The following is a 19,692-nucleotide window of genomic DNA, read 5'->3' as shown; positions in this document are numbered from 1 at the left end:
TATATGTTGAATTTGCGGCCGATTCAAGTTACGGGGTGAGTCGAATTATAAAATATGTAATGTTTTTGTAAGTCTATCTTTTTTTTCCTGTACACGGTTTAGTATGTCCTAAAACTATCTAAACTACCGCTACCTACTTTCGGAGATACAGGGTGTAGAAGTTTCATTTTTATTTTGATTTTTTTTCAAATAATTCCTGAGCTATAGTCGATATTTGGATGAAAATTAGTGTCTGAGAGTTTTTGGCATGAGGAATTTGATTTTGATGTCAATATGACTCCTATTTGCAGGGGGCGCTACCTACATGTGTTTTAACTGTTTAGAAAGTTAATAACTTAATGTCTTCGTCTGTACCTGTATAAAACTACTGAATGAAAAAGTATACATTTCTGTGATTTTTTGGCAAAAATTGCTACGAGTGTACCGTTTTTAAGATAATATTTAGAATACATGTCATTATTGACAAAAAATAAATATGTTGAGTAGATAGTTATTTGACTGAAATGATAAATTTGGAAACTTTTTATTTTTTTAAATTAATCATAAATTTTTCTTCGAAAAATGATGATAAAACAGTTTCTGTTGAACTTTTGGGACAAAAACATTTCAAATTTATAATTTCAGTCTAATAACTATTTAGTTAACTTAACAGCACGTCAATTATGTCAGTTATGTCAGTGACACAGTGATGACAGGTACCTATTGATAATTTCGATTCCAAATATTTCGAGAACCATTATTCGTAGCGATTTTTACCAAAAGACCTTTTTTACGTAAAAAAACGTCGTAAATGTATATTTTTTACTCAGTAGTTTTATACAGGTACGGAAGAAAAGTTATTACTCTTCAAACCGGTTAAAAAATATGTATGTGGCGCACTCTACAAGTAGGAGTCATATTGATATCAAAATCAAATTTCTCATGTCAAAAAACTCCCATACACCAATTTTCATCCAAATATTGAAGTTACTTCAGAAATTATTTGAAAAAATCAAAATAAAAATGAAACTTCTACACCCTGTATCTCCGAAAGTAAGCATTTTAGGACATACATTTATACGAACTTTTTTACTTATTTTATCTCCAAAATACAGTTCGGACCACCCTGTATACTCATATCCCTTGAGGATTTGAAAAAATCAAACCGCAAAAAACGTGTATTTCGACACTCTCAACGGAATCAAAATTTATAGGTTCTATCTACCTAGAACTATGAAATTTGGCAAGCAATACTGTCTTATACTACAAGTACCTATGGGTAAAAATCTGAAAACTATACATTTGTAATTAAGTCATAAAAAATACTCACCCTGTACATCAGATTACTCAAACGCGAAATAGACATCGCGGGCATCGTAGTATTTGCATGTGAATGGGCCCCATTGATTTGTGGCTACTGTTCCGGCACATACGGACGCTCCGATTCAAATGCGATGATAAATCATTATCCCAAGAAGGAATCCGTCCACGTGGAAAGCGCATTCGGAAATACCTATGCTACAGATCACCAGAAAAAAAAATATAGACACTCCATTTTTTATATAAATTCAGAAGCAAAAAAAACGCAACGGAGAATTTTTTCGTCAAGTTAAAGTGTTATATTTTTTTACTTTACTATTTTCAAAAAATTTCTTTTTTTTTGCATCTGGGTGCTCGAGGATATTTCAAGCCAGGCATATTATTCTATCTTTTCTATATTTAATCTAAGTTATACCGAACTAACCAGACTCCGCCGAGTACCGCATCAGCTTCTAAACCAATTAAAAGGCGTAACGAATGGCCGTTGGCACTTGGTTGGTTCCATTCCGAGGCGCAGAATGAGAAAGAGAAGTACCTATAGTAGTGCGGGAACGAGCGGTACCAAATACGGGCACGAAAATGCGTACCAAAAGGGCATAACTACTTGGAAATGAATGGCGTCTCTGCCTAGCGCCGTATTTCAAATTATTCGTGCCATCGGTGATGGTGGATTCTTCGAAAAGAAAAAATCGGAAGAGCTGCAGGAGAGGAAAAAATGGAAGAGAGTCTGACTTATACAAAACGATATTTTACGAACCTTCGACTATGTAGTGGATAGATACGGTTTGGCGAAGAGATCTTGTAACCGACATAAAGTATGATCTAACGTCATTTCAGGGCAAGGAATTGAATTTTTCTTTGTGCGGAACACTCAAAAAGCAATAATGGACTTCGACTATGTAGTGGATAGATACGGTTTCGTTTCGAGATCTTGTAGCCAAGATAAAGTATGATCTGACGTCATTTCAAGGCAAGGAAATTATTTTTTCTTTGTGCGGGACACTCAAAAAGTAATAATATACTTCGACTATGTAGTGGATAGATACCGTTTCGTTTCGAGATCTTGTAACCAACATAAAGTATGATCTGACGTCATTTCAGGGCAAGAAAATGCATTTTTCTTTATACAGGATACTCAAAAAGAAATAATAGGTAAAACCAACCACAAAGAGCATACGAAATCGCTTTAACACAGCTGTATAGGTTAATTTAATCATTTTTTTTTTATTTATTATTTTTATATTTATTTAGATTACAAATATTTTTTTTTTTTTTTAAAATAACAATAATCGAAAATTTAAACTGGGTTTCTATCTTTATATCTACGTACTACCAATGCGATGGTCCACGTGCCGCGGTTTGAGAACCGTTGGTTTAACCTGCAACCTGTCCACCGTACCGTCCAGATTTATGTTCGCGTGATGCTGTGCGTACCGCTTGTGGTCTGCTACATGTTTTATACCACTGGACCAGCTAGTATTTATTTTTGATTATACCTGTATATCATTTTAACGAGACAAAACCTGTTTTAACAATTATATATTTTAACTTGTTATTCTAGTCCTTTATATTACTCGAGACACTTGACATTTTTCAGCAGATAGACGAGCTTCTATATGGCTAACTATTTTTTTACAGAGAAGAGAGTTCGATGTTGTTTTTTAGCAATGTATATTTAAAACAAATTTCTTATACGTATATAGTAACGAAAATATCGATTCATATTATTATTATTATTATTATAAGCTCTCTCTTTATTCAGGGAGACACCGTTCGTGTATATATTTATCATTTTAGGGTCCTAATTTTTTTTTTAACTTGATATACCTTAATACGGTCTACATTCTATATGTGATAATAACTTTGTTTTATTTTTTTTCCTTCTCTCTTTGTTCATACAATTCTACACAGTATCTTATGATAATTTTTACGTTTAGGAATGAACAGTCAATTTTAATTATTACGATAAAATAAAGCAAGTTATTTTTAAGTTGTTTATATTACTTTATACTCGTTTCTGTTCGTTTGGCGTTTAGGACCGAACGACAATGGAATAAAATCAAAAAATATTATATGTAAGTACTTTACGAATTTTGTGGTGAAATTAAATAAAATGAACCTTGTGTAGTGTTTTATTTGTCCTAGATTTTAACTTGTCTTGTGGCTGTCTCAGGGGCTCACGTCTTGTGAGTACGGGTCTGGCGAACTCGAGGTGCCCTAGCTGGGCGCTCACTTTGTTTCAACTTGTCTTTGGTGAGGTCCTCTATTTTCTTTTCTGTATAGATCTTCCTTGATCAACTCTTGTTTTCTTCCTATTTTCGTTCTTTTTTTCTTCCTTTTAAGACACGATAGAAGAAGGCTCCAATGAATGTTTTTAGAGAAGCTTGTTTACCTTCATGAAGATGTTCAACCAGTGCATTGGAGATTGTAAGTAATGGTAGATAGTCATTTAATATAATATATTTAGAAAATTATTCAAATTTAAATAAAAACTTGAAGAAAAATTAAAAAATGTTAAATAGATAGTATTCTATGTTAAACAAAGATGGCGTTAATTAATTTCTTTTTCGACACTTAAAATTACAGATTTCTATATATTACTGTTTATTTTAATGGAAAAGTTTGACTACTTTCGAGTAGATGTCGCTAAATTCTTACTGAAATAGAAACCTGTAATTTGGTAGTGAAGTTCCATCTTTGTCCGCTTGATGGCGCCACAAACTATTTTAGTTCCAAGATGTTCCACAAGGGTGAATTGGCGCTGTAAGCAGTTAACCGCGCTTTATTAAAAATTTGAATGAGCGGAAAATTTTTTAAATGCTATGAAATTTCTTTTAATACTGCTTGGGGTATTAAATATCTTTGTTATCATTATATTAATGATAAAATTCTTCGAAGTTACCATTATCAACGTTAAGAATTAAAAATACATCCAATATATTATCTTCTTTTATATACTGGTAAATTGTTTCAATGACATTTTTTTTGTTTCAGATTTTCTGCTAAAAATATCATCTGCCTCTAGAGCCTGAATGTTGTCAACAAATATGGATAATGCATTAGTGTTCCCAAACAGGTATTAACTAAATAACTAATTTTTTAAATATAAAATGTACTCATCAGCTGTCAATTTATATATAAAATTATATACGGAATGTAATCGATTGTTTTTTCCAAGCCAACCAAACGCTGTTTTTTTATGATTATATGGTGCCATACGTTCTAACAAACACGGCGCGGCGTTAGAATGGGCTTCGAAAGGAAAATCGTGGTATTTTTAGACGCAAAATCATATGGCAACTGTCTTTGATAGCCTTTTCCAAGCCAACTTGACGCTGTTTTTTTAATCATACGATTTTATACGATCGAAAAACACGATCAAAATTGGATTGGAGATGAAGAATGTATGTCTTTATTGAAAATTATATTGGGAATGTCATTGTCATTTCCAAGCCAACTTGACGCCGTTTTTTTCAACAGAATTACTGTACTAATATGATTTTTCTATTCTTTTCAGTGCACAAGTTTCCATCTACATCGCACCATGATCCAGGTCCACTACGTGCATCTTTTTTGATACACCTTGTATATATTGTATTTTATTTTTGTACGTTTTGTATTATAAATAAAGATAATTAGTTAAAATACTTACTATGTTTTATTTCCATGGGTTTTATATCTTTAATACATATCTCCATACCTCTTCACTCTTATATGCTCCCGATAGAAATTGGTGATTTTGACGTTTAAAAATTTTGGTGCATTTTATGTTAGAGTTGAGAAAATCTACGATTTTTATCACGAATATGTAAGATCGAGGATGTAAATATAATATAACAGAAAATTATTTATATTTAAAGAGCACATATAAATCCATGTTGCTCCTAATTTTTACCTCCTTGATCTCATTTATTCTCAGTATGGTCAGATTTTGAACAACAGTTGGTCAAAATAATTCGACTAGATGAAAAACTAGAGTACTGGACCAACGAGTTAGAATGAGTTAGATTTTTTCGAAAAACGGCTATAACTTCTAAACTATAAGAGATATCGAGGAACGGAAGACGGCATTCGATTCGCCTTTCAACCCTCTATAAGGGTGCAAATTTGGGGCGCGATAGGAGACAAAAAAAATGTTTGAGGAAAAATGAAGGAAGGTTAACCCCTTACCTGAATTTTCGCCAAAAAAAATTTTGGTCTCCGATCGCGCCCTGATTATGCACCCTTATAGAGGGTTGAAAGGCGAATCGAATGCCGAGTTCCGTTCCTCTCTAACCCTTATAGTTTCCGAGATATTAAGGGTTGAAGTTTGGAAACGAGTTCGAAGTGCTAGAGATAGCAGAAATATCGTTCATCGATGCTATATTTACATGTGGTACTCAATTTGCTCCTTACCTCTTCGCCCTTATGCGTTCCTGACTGAAATCGACGATTTTTGACCAGTTTTAAAAATTTTCGTGCACTCTTTGACAAAAATTGAATTTCTCGATTTAGTATCAGGAGTGCATAAGAGCGACTAGGTAAAAATATTGCTATTTAATTTACTTCTCAACTCTTCACGCTTATGTGCTCCTGATAGAAATCAGCGATTTTGGACAAAGATTAAAAATGTTCGTTTAATTTTTGTTAAAAGCTGTATTTTCTCGGATTTGTATCAGGAGTACATAAGTGCGAAGAGGTAATCGTTAGTATTATTTTTATATAAAAATACCGGTCTATTCCAGAACAACCTCTAAAGTTTTTTATTATTAGAATATATTATTTTTGTGATAATTAAATTACTTTTTCTTTTTGTTCAGGATTAGACAGTATTTCTATGTACATTTTGGTTCAATAAAACTCATTTATATTTAATTATTATTTATTAACATACATTTTATTAACAAGAGTAATATAAAAAGTTTATTAAAATCCAAGATGTTGATGGACACGGCTGATGTCTATGTTGAGGGAAATACATCTTCTGGGTACCTTTCTGAAAACTCTTGGTTCTGTAATAAAAATACCGTTTGATCGAAAAAAAAAAACGGCGTCAGCGATGGCTATGAAATGAAGATGTCATTTTATATATAAAATTATATGGGGAATGTCACCAACCGTCATTTCTAAGCCAACTGAAAGTAACTTTATTTCGATCATACGGTATTATAAGATATATTGGAATCTTCATAACATAAAAATCTTTTTTTAACAGTAATACAAGGAAAAAACACGGTTAAATTAGGTGTACCGTATGATCGAAAAAAAAACGGCGTCAACGATGGCTACGAAATGAAGATCGCTGTCATTTTAATGTAAATTTGTATGGGAAATGTCATCGATCGTCATTTCCCAGCCAACTGGACGCCGTTTATTTTTGTTAATACGGTATTTCTAATTGAAAAATATGTTAATTGTACCCGTGCTTATACCGTACGATCGAAAAAACACGGCGGCAGCGATGGCTATGAAATGAAGATCATGTCATTTTATATTTAAATTTATATGGGAAATGTCATCAATAGTCATTTCCCAGAGATATAGACTAAGTTTATATATCTGTCATTTCCCAGCCAACTGGACGCCATTTTGTTTCAACCATACGGTATATTCTAAGGATTGTACTAAAATTAAAAGTGTTAATAATTAAAAAATAAAAATTCACTCTTAACTTAGTTGCTTAAAAATAAAAATTATATAAATTCTTGATGTATTTTTTAGTTGCCTATACTATAGTAAATTGTGCGCCCAAAGTGTTTTATATGAAATTATTGATAAATAACTACATTATTTTACAAAATACCATAACAAATAACATTACGTATTTAATAAACATATTCGAATTAAAAAATACACCTTTTAATTAATTTATCTAAAACTATTTAGCTTCCTCTTCAATGATGAATTTCATTCTCAATTGACTGTTGAATTTAATCAACCTAATGGCATCTTGAAGAGGGTGGCTGCAATGAAGTGCAGTTGTCCCAAAAAATCCTTGTTCCAAAGCAGTACAATATCCCATTAAAACGCTCAATTTTATGTAGAAATCAATAGAAATGAAACAAAGACTTGGAAGAGTTTGTTAGAAATGTTTGGAGAAATACCAGTAATATAAACAATAAAACAAATAAGAGATTGATAATTACAACCAACATGTAAGACAAATAATAAATTATACTAATTAATAATTAAGTTTTACTCTGTATGGTATGATAAATTGAAAAAAAAATATGATTCCAGAATTACAACTCTATAGTGAAAATAGAAATAAAATACCTTAGAGATAACTTGACACAAAATTATACAATACAAAAAAAAGAGTACAAGTAAATGATGACAGGTAATTCAGTAATACATAGAATAATAGATTTCATACAATGAATATAATATAGGAGACAAATAAAGAAATAGAGATACAAGGAATTAAAAAAATTGCATGAAAATGAGTGATAAAGTCTCAGAAGAATGACACAAAAAATTATAGAATTATTTTGGATACAATAGTTGGAAATCGTTAATAATAAAATAATAAATAAATTTTAGTTTGGACAAATAGTTGGAAAAAATGGAAAAAGCTATAATTCTATACAGGCAATAGATTGATGAAATATGTATTAGAAAACAATCAGAAGAATGACAAAAATATGTAAATGTTTAAGACAATCACTGAAAGAATTTATAGAGTTGACAATGATGATATTCCAATAGTAAAAAAAATATGACAGATAAAAAAAAATGAGAGGTAGGCCAAAATGCAAAATGGGAAAGAAGTTTTAAGTATTAAAAACAAATAGAGATATCTGGTCAATAGAGCAGGAAAATTGATTTCCTGATTCATTATTGGTAATATTCATCAAAAGGATAAATGTACTGCCCCAGAACTGCATACATCCACTGATTTGTTGTACAAAATCTGTAAAAAAAGAAATAAATAGTATTACATTTCATTAATTACGCTACGTTTTATTTATTTTTTTTTTTCGTTTAATATTAATATTAAATAATACTTAAAATATGGTTAGTCATTAATAAACATTTAAGGAATTTATTAAAATTATTTTTAAATTATATATTAAACTTACTTTCAATCATATATAATAGAAAACCAATCTAAGTAAATCAGAATGATGGCCAAACATCTGGATTAGATAAAGGGTAACCTAGGTATCTCCTTTTAGGTGGTATTTATCGGTGTGGTATGGTGTATTAATAACGCTCCTAAAAAATAAAGAATTATATTAATTATATTAAAATAATACAAATTTATCTAAAATATGATGGCAGTGTGGCAGTATATAGTAAACATGTGAAGTGTAAACGTTTTTTTTATTATCTGAAAATATTATATAATTATTAGGAATGGCGGCCTCTTTAGGTATACTAACGTTGAATTATTCTAAACAACGTAGCATTAGGAATGCAAAACATATTTAAACTATACCAAAGAAAAATTTGACCAAAAATATCCAATGTCTCTAAAATAAGCGATACTCAGGGTAACTAAATGTTTAACGTACAACAGAGACATTAAAGAAAGTATATATATTTCCATATACTCAATTTAGAAAAAGAAAATCATGAAAATATGAAAATATATAAGCTTTTAAAGATGATGTAACTGAAATATTTGAAAGGGAAAAGAACTATAGAAAATAATGAGCACTTACATTTTCAGGAGGTGTAACAAGGCTTAAGGAACAACATAAACTAATATAATGCACAGAAAAACCACTTGTTCCACAGAAAATCAGAAAATTCGAAAATTGTAAGAGCCAGGACATGCTGCGAGTACAACGGAAAATGACACACTGTCAATGTTGTCAGTTTGAACACATGTAAATAACAAGGTGATAATTTTTAATGTAAAAATAATGCTGTGCCAAGCTGTGTCTAAAAATACTATTTATTCTACTGAAACAATATTTGTATTATATTTTTAATGGATTTATCATATATTAGTAACGGTTCAATTCGTTTTATACCTACAAATATATTGATTTAAATTAGTTTCAGGACTTTTTAATATCTTGGCAACACAGACGTGAAAATCAAATGACAATTCAGAACTAACCAATCACAATTATTACTAATGTTTGTATTACTGGTTGCACGTCGCATGTAAATTTAGTTTTAAAATTATTTTATAATATTTTATTTTTTTAGAATTTAAGTTAAAAATTTCACTGTGTTTTGATATGACTGAAGTATTCAAAAAGGCTGAATATATTCGCATATTCAAATTTTTAATAAAGCGCGGTTAACTGTTTACAGCGCCAGTTTATCCTTGTGGAATATTTTGGAACTAAAATCGCTTATGGCGCCATCGAGCGGACAAAGGTTAAACTTCGTCACAATATTACAGATATCTATTTTCTGGAGGCAATGACACCTATTCACCAGTAGTTAAACTTCCACATTAATCTATAAGTAATTTCAAGAAATCTGTAATTTGAAGGGCCGAAAAGGTGATGAAATAGCGCCATCTCTGATGAATATTTGACATTTTTTAAAATTTTAACCTAAGAAAATTTTTTTTCAAACGTTCTTATTTAAATTTGAATAATCTAAATATATTTGGGAAAAAAGGTATATATTAAAATAATGATATATAAGTTTTAAAAGTTTGTATAGTAGTTCATCAAAAATAATTAACACGAATTGTATTTTGTACTGTTAGGAATTTAGCACAGAAGGAATTTAGGGAAGTATATGTTTAATGCATGTAATTTGTACATACTCTTCTGCAAAATATCCTTTGGCATTGTGATAGTAGATTAAATATAATTCAGTTAATAATACCTTAATTTTTAATATTTCGTAATTATTAATTGAAACTGAATGTAAATAAACAGATGTTTACTATACAAACTATTACATATTTTTAAATAAACTTATTACTTACTTTAAGATTTCTGCTTATTTTATTTAAGAATTTCTCGACTGAAAACTCTTCAGTTGATTGATTACATCTGATTACATGTTGTTTCAGGGATGTTTCTAGTTTCTAGCTATAAAAATATTTTGCTAGAGTAATTGTAATGCAGAGCCTTGAAATACTTGCCATTAAGGGTGTTAATAAGTTATTACTTCGATATTTAAATGAAATAGGAATAAAATTCAGGAATAGCAAATACAAACAATAAATTTTTTTTAATTTTATTCAAAACAAAACAAAAACGGATCCATAATTGACATTTCCCCCTCTATTATAGGCAACTCAATATACGCAAAAAAAATATTGATTTAAAAAAATCAAAATATTGTGGCTAAAGTTAGGAATATCTAGATATCGTTTTATATTTACCATAACAAGTAAACTTTTACACCTTATACTATGATAATTTGACTATTATTTCAGCAATCCACCAACCAGCTGTAGATTTTTTTTCAAAGAAATCTTAACCAAAACAATAATTACTATAACGAGCAATGAATTATTCACATTCAAGTTAGTTTGTGGGGTTTGTGGTATTATAAAAATTATATTGTTAATAATAGTCTTGTTTATATATTCTTAGATATACAAGGATGATAGAATGTGAAAATATTATATTTTTGTTATATTTTATTAACTTTTTTTATTAATTTACATTTAAAAATATTGTGCTATCTTTTATTTAAAAAATGTTTAGGTACATCAAAAAATTTTTATTCGTCAAATTTATACTGACCAGTATATAAATAAAAATGTCAAAAATTGCAAGTCATTTAAATCAAAATAAACCTTTTTTTAATCTAGCATTTTACAGGTAAGGAAATTTTTCTCTGATACTTCCACATCTTTAGTGAAAGTAAATCGAACAGAAATACACATAGATATATAATAAATACTCCGAAAATAGGTTACAGTTAATGACTAGGGAGTCAGTAAGTTTATTAATTTAATATTTTGATTATAAAGCATATTTTATGAAAAAAAAATATATTAGTGTTCGAGATAAAAAAATATGTTTTTATAATGACAAGTTATTTTCTTTAACAGTAAACAACTCGAAATAAAAATACTCTAGGTACTGTTTTCTGTATAAAAAGATATTTTAATATCATCTTGCATTCACAAAGATAAAAACAAATATTTATTCACTTTTATCGCTGCCAACATATTTAAATAAATCTCAAGTTTTAAGCACTTTCGTTTCTGCTTCGTATCATCTCGACCCTTTTTTTTTCAGTACGAAATATAAAAATATGGAACCAATATTACTGATTCATGGTGGAGCTGGGGATATACCTGATTCCAGGGTAAATCCTAAACATGCTGGCATCAAAAATTCAGTAACAGCTGGATTTAAGATACTGAAAGATGGAGGTACCGCACTGGATGCTGTGGAAGAAGCTGTTAGGGTTATGGAACTAAATGAAGCATTCAATTGTGGTAATTTTTTGCTAGTATAAAACTTGTACATACGTATACAGGGTGTTCCTTAATGACTTGCTAATATTTAAGGACCATATTTAAGAGAAAAGACTAGCATGTCATCAAGGAACACCCTGTATGTAAATCAATACCAAATAAACTTTTTTCATATAATTTTTACTTATTACCGTTTCCATATAAGTTTTTTTTTGTTATACCGAGTGTTTTTTAAATAAGTGCATCTACTTTAACCCTTAATCGCTACACTGAATAATTCTCCTTTAATCACTCTACAGACTGGCCTGGTATACAGGGTGTCCCAGAAATAACTGCAAGTATTTTAAGGGGTGATAGATCTATAGATAAAAGAAACATATTTTCTCTTTATCGTTTAAAAATTTCCCAAAAAAATATTTTTTGCTAAAATTTTGAGAACCGCTGGATCTTTTCTGGATTTTCTTTCTTGCAAATTTAATCTACTACCGATGTTGCCATATTAACAAAAAATTCTGTTTTTAGCTAAAAAGATTTCCAAAAAATTTTTCAAAAAATTTCGAATTTTCAAATTTTTTTTTTCGTGAAATAAAACCTCATAGGCGTGTTTCTGGGGTTGAACTATAACCAACTCACATAATTTAAAAAATAGTTCAATATAAAAAACATACCGTATGACCGAAAAAAAAACAACGTCCACTTGGCTTGGAAATGACGATCGATGACATTCCCCATATAATTTTACATATAAAATGACAGCGATTTTCATTTCATAGCCATCGCTGACGCCGTTTTTTTTTCGATCATACGGTACGTAACGTAATAATTATATTTGTTAGGTTATGGATCAGAGAACCGCTGGATCTTTTCTGAATTTTCTTTCTTGTAAATCTAATCTACTACCTATGTTGCCATATTAACAAGAAATTTTTTTTTTTAAAAAAATTAAAGACTAAAAAATTTCCAAAAAATTTTTCGTAACATTTCAATTTTTTTCGTGAAATAAAACCTGAGTAGGCGTGAATTTGGGCTGAACTATAACCAACTCCTTGGCCATAATTTTAAAAAATCAAGTCTTCTGTTATATTTTCAAAAAAAAAAACATTTTCTTAGTAGATATCGATTTCAGGTAATGAAAGTGCTTAATAGAACAAAAAATTAAACAAAATTGTTGGTTTATAATACAAAATACTTGAAACAGTGGAGAAAAATATAAAATTGTGTTTTGACCCATCCTGTACATACCAAATAACTTTATTAGTAGGCTATGTATTTAATATTTTGATGTATTTATTTACATATAAAAATATTAGACTGACACAAACATTTAATTAAAAGACAATAAACGAATTTATTTTTATTTCCTGTAAACATATAAGTGGTAAAAAATAGTTTTTAAAAAAATAGGACTGAAATCTAGTGTGCATTGTTTTGTTGTGTGATGTCAAAATTGTAGTTACCTTCCTCTATTGTATCTTCCAGTTTCTTTTTGCAATTGAAATAGACAAAATCGTCAGACATGACACCTTGGAATACTGAAACAACCTCTAGTCGAGCGTTTAGGAAATACAAGGGTTGTTTTCTCGAAGAAAACTCGCTAATGAGGGCAGCTATACCTTTTGCAGCTGTGAAATCAGCTCCTGAAATAATTATTATTGCTATATAATCCTACTAAAACACTAATAAACAAAGTTTTAATCAAGGAAAAACCATTTTACCTAAAATAAACTGACAATCGACGACAACTGGCAAATTTTTCGACGATGTTCCTGCTCTGGCAACGCTGGTTTTGATAAAATCCATTGCGGGGAAGTACAGAGCGTTTCCGGGGGTGACTAGAATGTATTCTTTGCCAGAAGGTGTCTGGAATGAAGAGAATAACTATAAAAATGATGACTAAAATGAAAAATATTTAGTATAATATTGTAAGAATAAACTGTTCTATACAGGATGTCTCTTAAATAAGTGCTAAGTTAAATAATCAAAAAAAAAGTAGGTGAAAATATCGTTCAAAATTAACCTTACATAGACAAATACACATAAGAATATTGATAAAAATACTGAAAATTTGTAATATTCATATTTACCATGCATTTCTCCATATGTACTCCAGGCCTGGCCGAAGGATACAACAAAAACATGATATTAATAGCAACGCCGATCAGAATTCCGTATTCTACGCCAATGACCAGACAGAACACGAACGTCGCAATGGCGGAAAGTAGGTCTTTTTTGCTCGATCGCCACATCGGTTTGATCACCTCGTATTCTATCATGAAAATGACAGCGCAAACCACCACAGCGCCCAGGGATGCTTTGGGGATGTAGGCAAAGTAGGGCGTGAGAAATCCCAACGCCAATAGTACCATTATACCTGAAACAACAAGAAATGTATTTTTGAGAACTTTTTGGCGCACCCTGTATGATAATACATAATCATAGGCGTGCCTTGGGGTCATACTACCAGTTAAAATATTTGAACTTACTGAGAGAATATTTGTACTGCAAAATAAACACATTTTACCTGTTATAATGCCACCAAACGGTGTTTGTACGCCACTGGCGTGATTGACAGCTGATCTAGAGAACGAACCAGTGACGGGCATGGAAGAAAAAAAGGATCCTAGTACGTTGCACAGGGACAGAGTGAATAATTCTTGTGTGGCGTCAATAATTTCTCCACTAGCTAAAAAACAAGTAAAAATATTAGTAAATTTATCTATTATTTTTAATTTTAGTATTAAATTCTAATAATTCTATCTCATAACTGTTTTTGGGGGAGAATTTTATACCTAGGTTTAAAGAAATCTATACTAATATATAAAATCCTTAAGGTGCGTATTCATTATCCGCACGAACGAACGAACGAACGAACGAATGTTCGCTAGTGGTATGGACGGGGACCGCACGATAGGACTGCACGAGAAGACCGGAGGCATTTGTTGGCGAACGCCTTTGATGTACCGACTCGAAACGGATGGTCGAGCGAACGAACGAACGAACGGCCGCATGCGTCCGGTCCCCGTCTAAATATACCGCACTTTCATTCGTTCGTTCGTTCGTTCGTTCGGATCATGAATACGCACCTTTAAGTGACTGACATACTGATTAATCACGATCCTGCTCAAACCACTCAACGTAAGAAGCTCAATTTTGGCATACAGGTTGATTCTAGGGTGTAGAGGTTCGATAAGAAGGGATTTTTCGAAATTCCAGTTCCAAGACGGTGAAAATATTACAATATTTTTTATTTAAAAAACGGTCAAGTTTCCGAAAAAACGCTTAAACACGTATATTTTATTTTGTTTTTTTACATATTTTAAGATTTTTTAAAAATGTATACAGGGTGTTTCGAAAAATCTGGTCATTGATTAATCAGGATCCTGCTTAAAGCGCTTGACGTAAAAAGCTGATTTTTGGAAAACAGATTGACTTTAGGGTGTAGAGCAGGCGGATGAAACTGCCATTTGAATTTTGGAAACACGGCGGAGTTTCTGCCAGTAGAGGGATAGATGGCGCTGCGTAGAAATTTCATCTAAAGTCCCTAGATATTCATCTAGGGACTTTAATTTCATCATGATTTTATCAAGTCATCCACAGAGTATAGTTTAATTAACAATTCGTTTGATTCTCTGTTGAGTAATTGGAGTAGTTGGAGTAGTTGAAAAATATAAATATTTATATAAAATGTTGATAATTTAACAGTGATGTGCTTTGTTACTCTATGAATAAATATTGGTATGAATGTGTTATATGTAATTTTAACAATGTTATAATAAAATAATCAAGTTACAGATTTTTCGTGTTTTATTCTAATTTCAGGCGTGTTTTATTCCAATTTCAATTTTTTTATCATAATTTCAACCTAGATTATTAATTTATTTGTATCAAAATACATTATTTTTATTTTGTAAAGTGTTTTGTTACAAATAAATTCATAATCTAGATTGAAATTACCAAATATAAGTAAAAAACTTATGCACTGGCAGTAAAGGTCCATTTAAAAATATGGCGCGAACTTTTAGTTCTGCCAGTAGCCCGCTTGGATCGCGTCGAGCGCGTGTTTCCAGGCTTTAACATAGGAGTTTTCATTTCTTTCAGTTAGTTATTCTAGGGTGTAGAGGTTCGATAAAAAGGGACTTTTCGAAACTCGAATTCTAAGGGGTGAAACTATCATCCCTCAAATATTAAAATATTTTTTTTAAAAACCGGTGAGTTTTTCGGAAAAACTCTTAAAACGCGTATATTTTATTTTGTTGTTTTACATATTTTAAGATTTTTATAAATTTATACAGGGTGTTTCATAAAATATGAGGGTGAAAACACCCTCAAATATTACAATATTTGTTATTTAAAAAACAGTCTTTCAGGGAAAACGTTTGGACAAGCATAATTTATTTGGTTTTTTACATATTTTGAAATTTTTTAAAAAATCGTACAGGGTGTTCCAAAAAGTTGGGTAATTTCTTAACCACGATTCTGCTTAAACCGCTTGACGTAAAAAGTTTATTTTTCGCAAACGGATTTTTCGAAAGTCAAATTCTAACGAGATGAAACTACCCCTCAAATATTACCAAGTTATATAATAATATCGCCATATTGTTTTTTCTCATGCTGACATAAATGTGAGAAAATTTTATCCAGTTTGTATGTTAATGGAAATTCTTGCTTTGCTTTATCATCACCATTTCAAATGATTAATTTGACGCGAACGAAGTCGCTGGTACACGCTAGTAATCTGTATAATTTTTAACCAGCTATTGTACTAAATTTTTAGTTTGGCAAAAACTGTGGTAATTGTGTGTTTTAGGTACTAGAAATGATTTTATACTTCGGATATCTCGAAGATTGACGACGATACCCGAAGAGACACTCTCGGTTTCAAAGCAATTAAACCCACTTAAAAGACACATTTACCGTTAATTTTTTTATATCATCGACGACATTTTCTAGTACTTCAACTCACCAAAAGCCTTAGCAATCGCCACATTTCCCAACACAGCAATGATAGGTACCAAAAATACTGAACTTCCCAGGTCCGACAGCATTTCGGGAAATTCCCTGGTGCTGTTGTTAATAACGGTACTAAACGGTGGTACTTTGAACTCTGGAAGACCGGATTTTACGTCACCGGTCAGCCTAAACGGTGATCCAGACCCGTTGGATTCGTACAAAAACGCCATGGTACTGCAAAGGATCACTACAATCGCGTTCCTGGAAGTCGATATTAACCACAGAATATAGTTGAAACAGCTTTGGTGTTTGTTGGGTTTGGAGTTTTTTTTGTGCACTTTCACGTCTTTGAGTTTCTAAAAAAAAGAAACGTTATATACAGGGTGTGAAAAAAAAATCAAAATGGAAATAAGGATATAAAAATAAATTCCAACTTACCCTTAATAATAAAAGGGCTACTATACAACTGAGTCCCAAACATGTGTCTTGGTACCTTGTGAGATGGATGTTATGAAATAGTTTGGTCATTGTATCGAAAAACCCATTTGAGGATTGTTTAATTCCTAAAAAAACACAATTATACAAATAAATCACATTTTTTGAATAAAAATACAAAGACAGTATGCACAGAAATAAGGATCCCGCTCTTTCAAGCTCTTTTATCTCTTAATAATACAATTTTTCAATTATCTATTACCCTGATTGTCTAAACAATCATTTATTTATATATAAATTTAGTTTAAAACACCTTTTAATTATCTTAAAAATCTAAAAACAGTATGCACAGAAATAAGGGTCCTATTTTTTTTTCGTTTTTTTTCATACTAATATATACATGGCTAGATCTGATAAAATCAGTTTTTTTAAATTAAAATCGTTATATTTACCCAATAGACTGGCAAATTGTGAACTGCCAATTATGACAGATGTGGCAGAAGTGAAGCCTACAGTGACGGGGATTGATATAAAGTCCACTAATACTCCTAAAAGAAAAAAATATATATTTCATAAGTAGTATTCTATAATTTCCGGAAAATGTTTCATCCCTATAAATATAACACCCCATATATCCAACTTTTTGGCAATATGGTAACATATATACAGTTAGAAATCAAATATTTCTGTTTAATTAATACTATTTAAAAAAAAAACTTTTTTAATTACCAGAATTATTTAATACTTTACTATCAGAATATAAACGAAAATAAAATAAAAAAGTCTTTGACCTGACCCGGATTTGAACTCCGAATCTTCGGTTCGTGGTCGGAAATTGTACGCACTGCGCTATGGAGACATGTTCGATTTATATTCAATACTAGAATTTATAGGACTAAATTAATAAAAAATATAGGATCTTCTTCCGATGCGCAGTAGTAAACGCAACGGGTATCGGCAGCCAGACGGGCCGCATGCTGTTCCAGAGAGCATAGTAAAAGATGTATCAAAGAGCCAGACGTCTTAAAATATTTTCTCGAAAACGTTGCTAGCTCCTATACTATTACATCTATTTAAAGATATATACATATTTGTCTTACCCAAGTGTAAAATTGACATTACTAGTTGTACAATCCCCGATAAGAAACAAAGCAATATGGCATAGTCGCTGTTTCTTCCTACTATTTGCTGATACGTCATCAAAGCCATCAGTGCTGTAGGACCAATGGTAATGTCCTTAATACTGCCAAAAATTGTGTAGACAAAACAGCCAGCAAAAGCTGAATATAAGCCATACTGTAAATTAAAAAAAAAACGTTTTTTTACCTTTATAGCACACGATCGAGAAAAAAACGGCGTCAAAGAGGGCTGGGGAATGACAATCCATGATAATATTGGCGAGGTCAAGCTCTAGACGTCATTTAGTTAGCCAATCTTTTTTGATTTTGTCTATAATTTTTTTAGTGTTAGTTTTTTAATGTCATTTTAGTAAATGACATCTAGAGATTGGACTCCCCAAAATTATCATCGTTTGTCACTCCCCAGCCGTCTTTGACGCCGTTTTTCTTTCGATCGTACGGTAGATAAATTATATGCAGAGTGTCTCTAAGTGTTTTTTTTTTCATATTTCTTGGAAAATGTCATGAAAAATATAAAACTTAACAAAAAACCTAAAGGACTTGTTTCTGGTGTGGAAATACCAGTTTAAATACTTGAGCCCATATTTTTAACAGACATCCTGTATACAGGGTATTTTCTAAATTAGATAAAACATATACCCAGATCATTAAAAAAATATTTTCAGGAAATGAGTAAATTTTAAGGTACAGAAAAAGTTCTATAAGTTTATAAACCCTTCTCAAATTCAATTTTTTTAATATCCCTGTATATCAGACAGATTTTATTTAAATTTGAACCATCCTGTAACTCAAAATATACCCGTAAACCTGTCAAGCATTTTTAAAAACTTTTTTTTCTTATTCAAAAAACTAAAATACAAAAAATTAATTTTGAAGCACCCTGTATTATAATATTTACTTGTGGTTCCAATCCTCCTAGAGTTGCATAGGCCAAAGCTTGGGGCATAACAGTGAGACCTACTGTAAAACCCGCTATACAGTCACACAATAACTTTTTCGAATCATATTTTGCTCCCCACTGTAGTATGGGAATTTTTTTTAAGAAAAATTTCTTCACGTGCCTTGAAGTAGGCATTTTGAGTTTTTTCCTAAATGAGCTGGAAAAATTAAATAATAATTAAAAAATAATAATTTAAAAAAATATTTTAAATATATTTTCTGTTACCTTAACATGTTGAAAAACTATTTAAAATTAAAAATAACTTTTTTGAAAAAATGTAGTTATTAAGTTTATTGTAAATAAGACTGGATAATAATTTTTATAGTTATTTTAAAAAGTATTTATAGAGATTTTTGTTAACTTAACATCTCGAAAAACTATTAAAGATTAAAAAGAACACTCCAAACATTGTGATATTTTAATTTGTTGCAAATTAGACTAGTTAAAGTTAATCTTTTGCAGATTTTAATATTTTTATAAGTTATAATTTCTTTACTAAATCCCGGAGATAAGCACTTTATAGTAGACAAACCATAACTCAGTGATAATTAAGCATAATTTATTTATTTATTTAATCTAGAAAACTGTATGCTCTG

The 19,692-nt window shown here is 30.6% G+C and overlaps 2 protein-coding genes and 1 long non-coding RNA gene across 4 annotated transcripts; 2 read left to right on the top strand and 1 right to left on the bottom strand.

The window, feature by feature from the left end:
* Positions 1-2,768: 2,768 nt before the first annotated feature.
* On the top strand, positions 2,769-4,901 carry LOC115888771. Its single transcript, XR_004051307.1, has 3 exons — positions 2,769-3,726; positions 4,294-4,375; positions 4,817-4,901. It is a non-coding gene; the product is annotated as an uncharacterized LOC115888771 (long non-coding RNA).
* Positions 4,902-10,572: 5,671 nt separating this feature from the next.
* On the top strand, positions 10,573-11,822 carry LOC115888767 (probable isoaspartyl peptidase/L-asparaginase CG7860). 2 transcript variants are annotated; one of them, XR_004051300.1, is made up of 3 exons: positions 10,573-10,726; positions 11,028-11,145; positions 11,451-11,822. XR_004051300.1 is itself a non-coding variant. In XM_030908610.1 (2 exons), exons 1-2 carry the CDS (start codon positions 10,966-10,968, stop codon positions 11,671-11,673), a joined length of 285 nt encoding a protein of 94 aa, XP_030764470.1. In that variant the 5' UTR covers positions 10,792-10,965; the 3' UTR covers positions 11,674-11,816. The 2 variants fall into 2 exon arrangements, 1 of the variants encoding a protein (XP_030764470.1); XM_030908610.1 differs by lacking the exons at positions 10,573-10,726; positions 11,028-11,145 and adding an exon at positions 10,792-11,027 and having other exon boundaries at positions 11,451-11,816.
* Positions 11,823-12,940: 1,118 nt separating this feature from the next.
* Positions 12,941-19,250, bottom strand: LOC115888761 (sodium-independent sulfate anion transporter-like). The gene is made up of 9 exons (XM_030908603.1): positions 19,055-19,250; positions 18,118-18,313; positions 17,470-17,565; positions 17,021-17,145; positions 16,596-16,938; positions 14,154-14,315; positions 13,717-14,003; positions 13,348-13,492; positions 12,941-13,269 (listed from the first exon to the last, which is right to left on the bottom strand). Exons 1-9 carry the CDS (start codon positions 19,229-19,231, stop codon positions 13,046-13,048), a joined length of 1,755 nt encoding a protein of 584 aa, XP_030764463.1. The 5' UTR covers positions 19,232-19,250; the 3' UTR covers positions 12,941-13,045.
* Between the last annotated feature and the right edge of the window lie 442 nt (positions 19,251-19,692).

The sequence above is a fragment of the Sitophilus oryzae genome, unplaced genomic scaffold, assembly GCF_002938485.1.
Source record: "Sitophilus oryzae breed Bouriz unplaced genomic scaffold, Soryzae_2.0 scaffold_808_pilon_pilon, whole genome shotgun sequence".
In the NCBI taxonomy this organism is placed as follows: domain Eukaryota; kingdom Metazoa; phylum Arthropoda; class Insecta; order Coleoptera; family Curculionidae; genus Sitophilus; species Sitophilus oryzae.
This window is presented reverse-complemented; position numbering and strand designations above follow the sequence as displayed.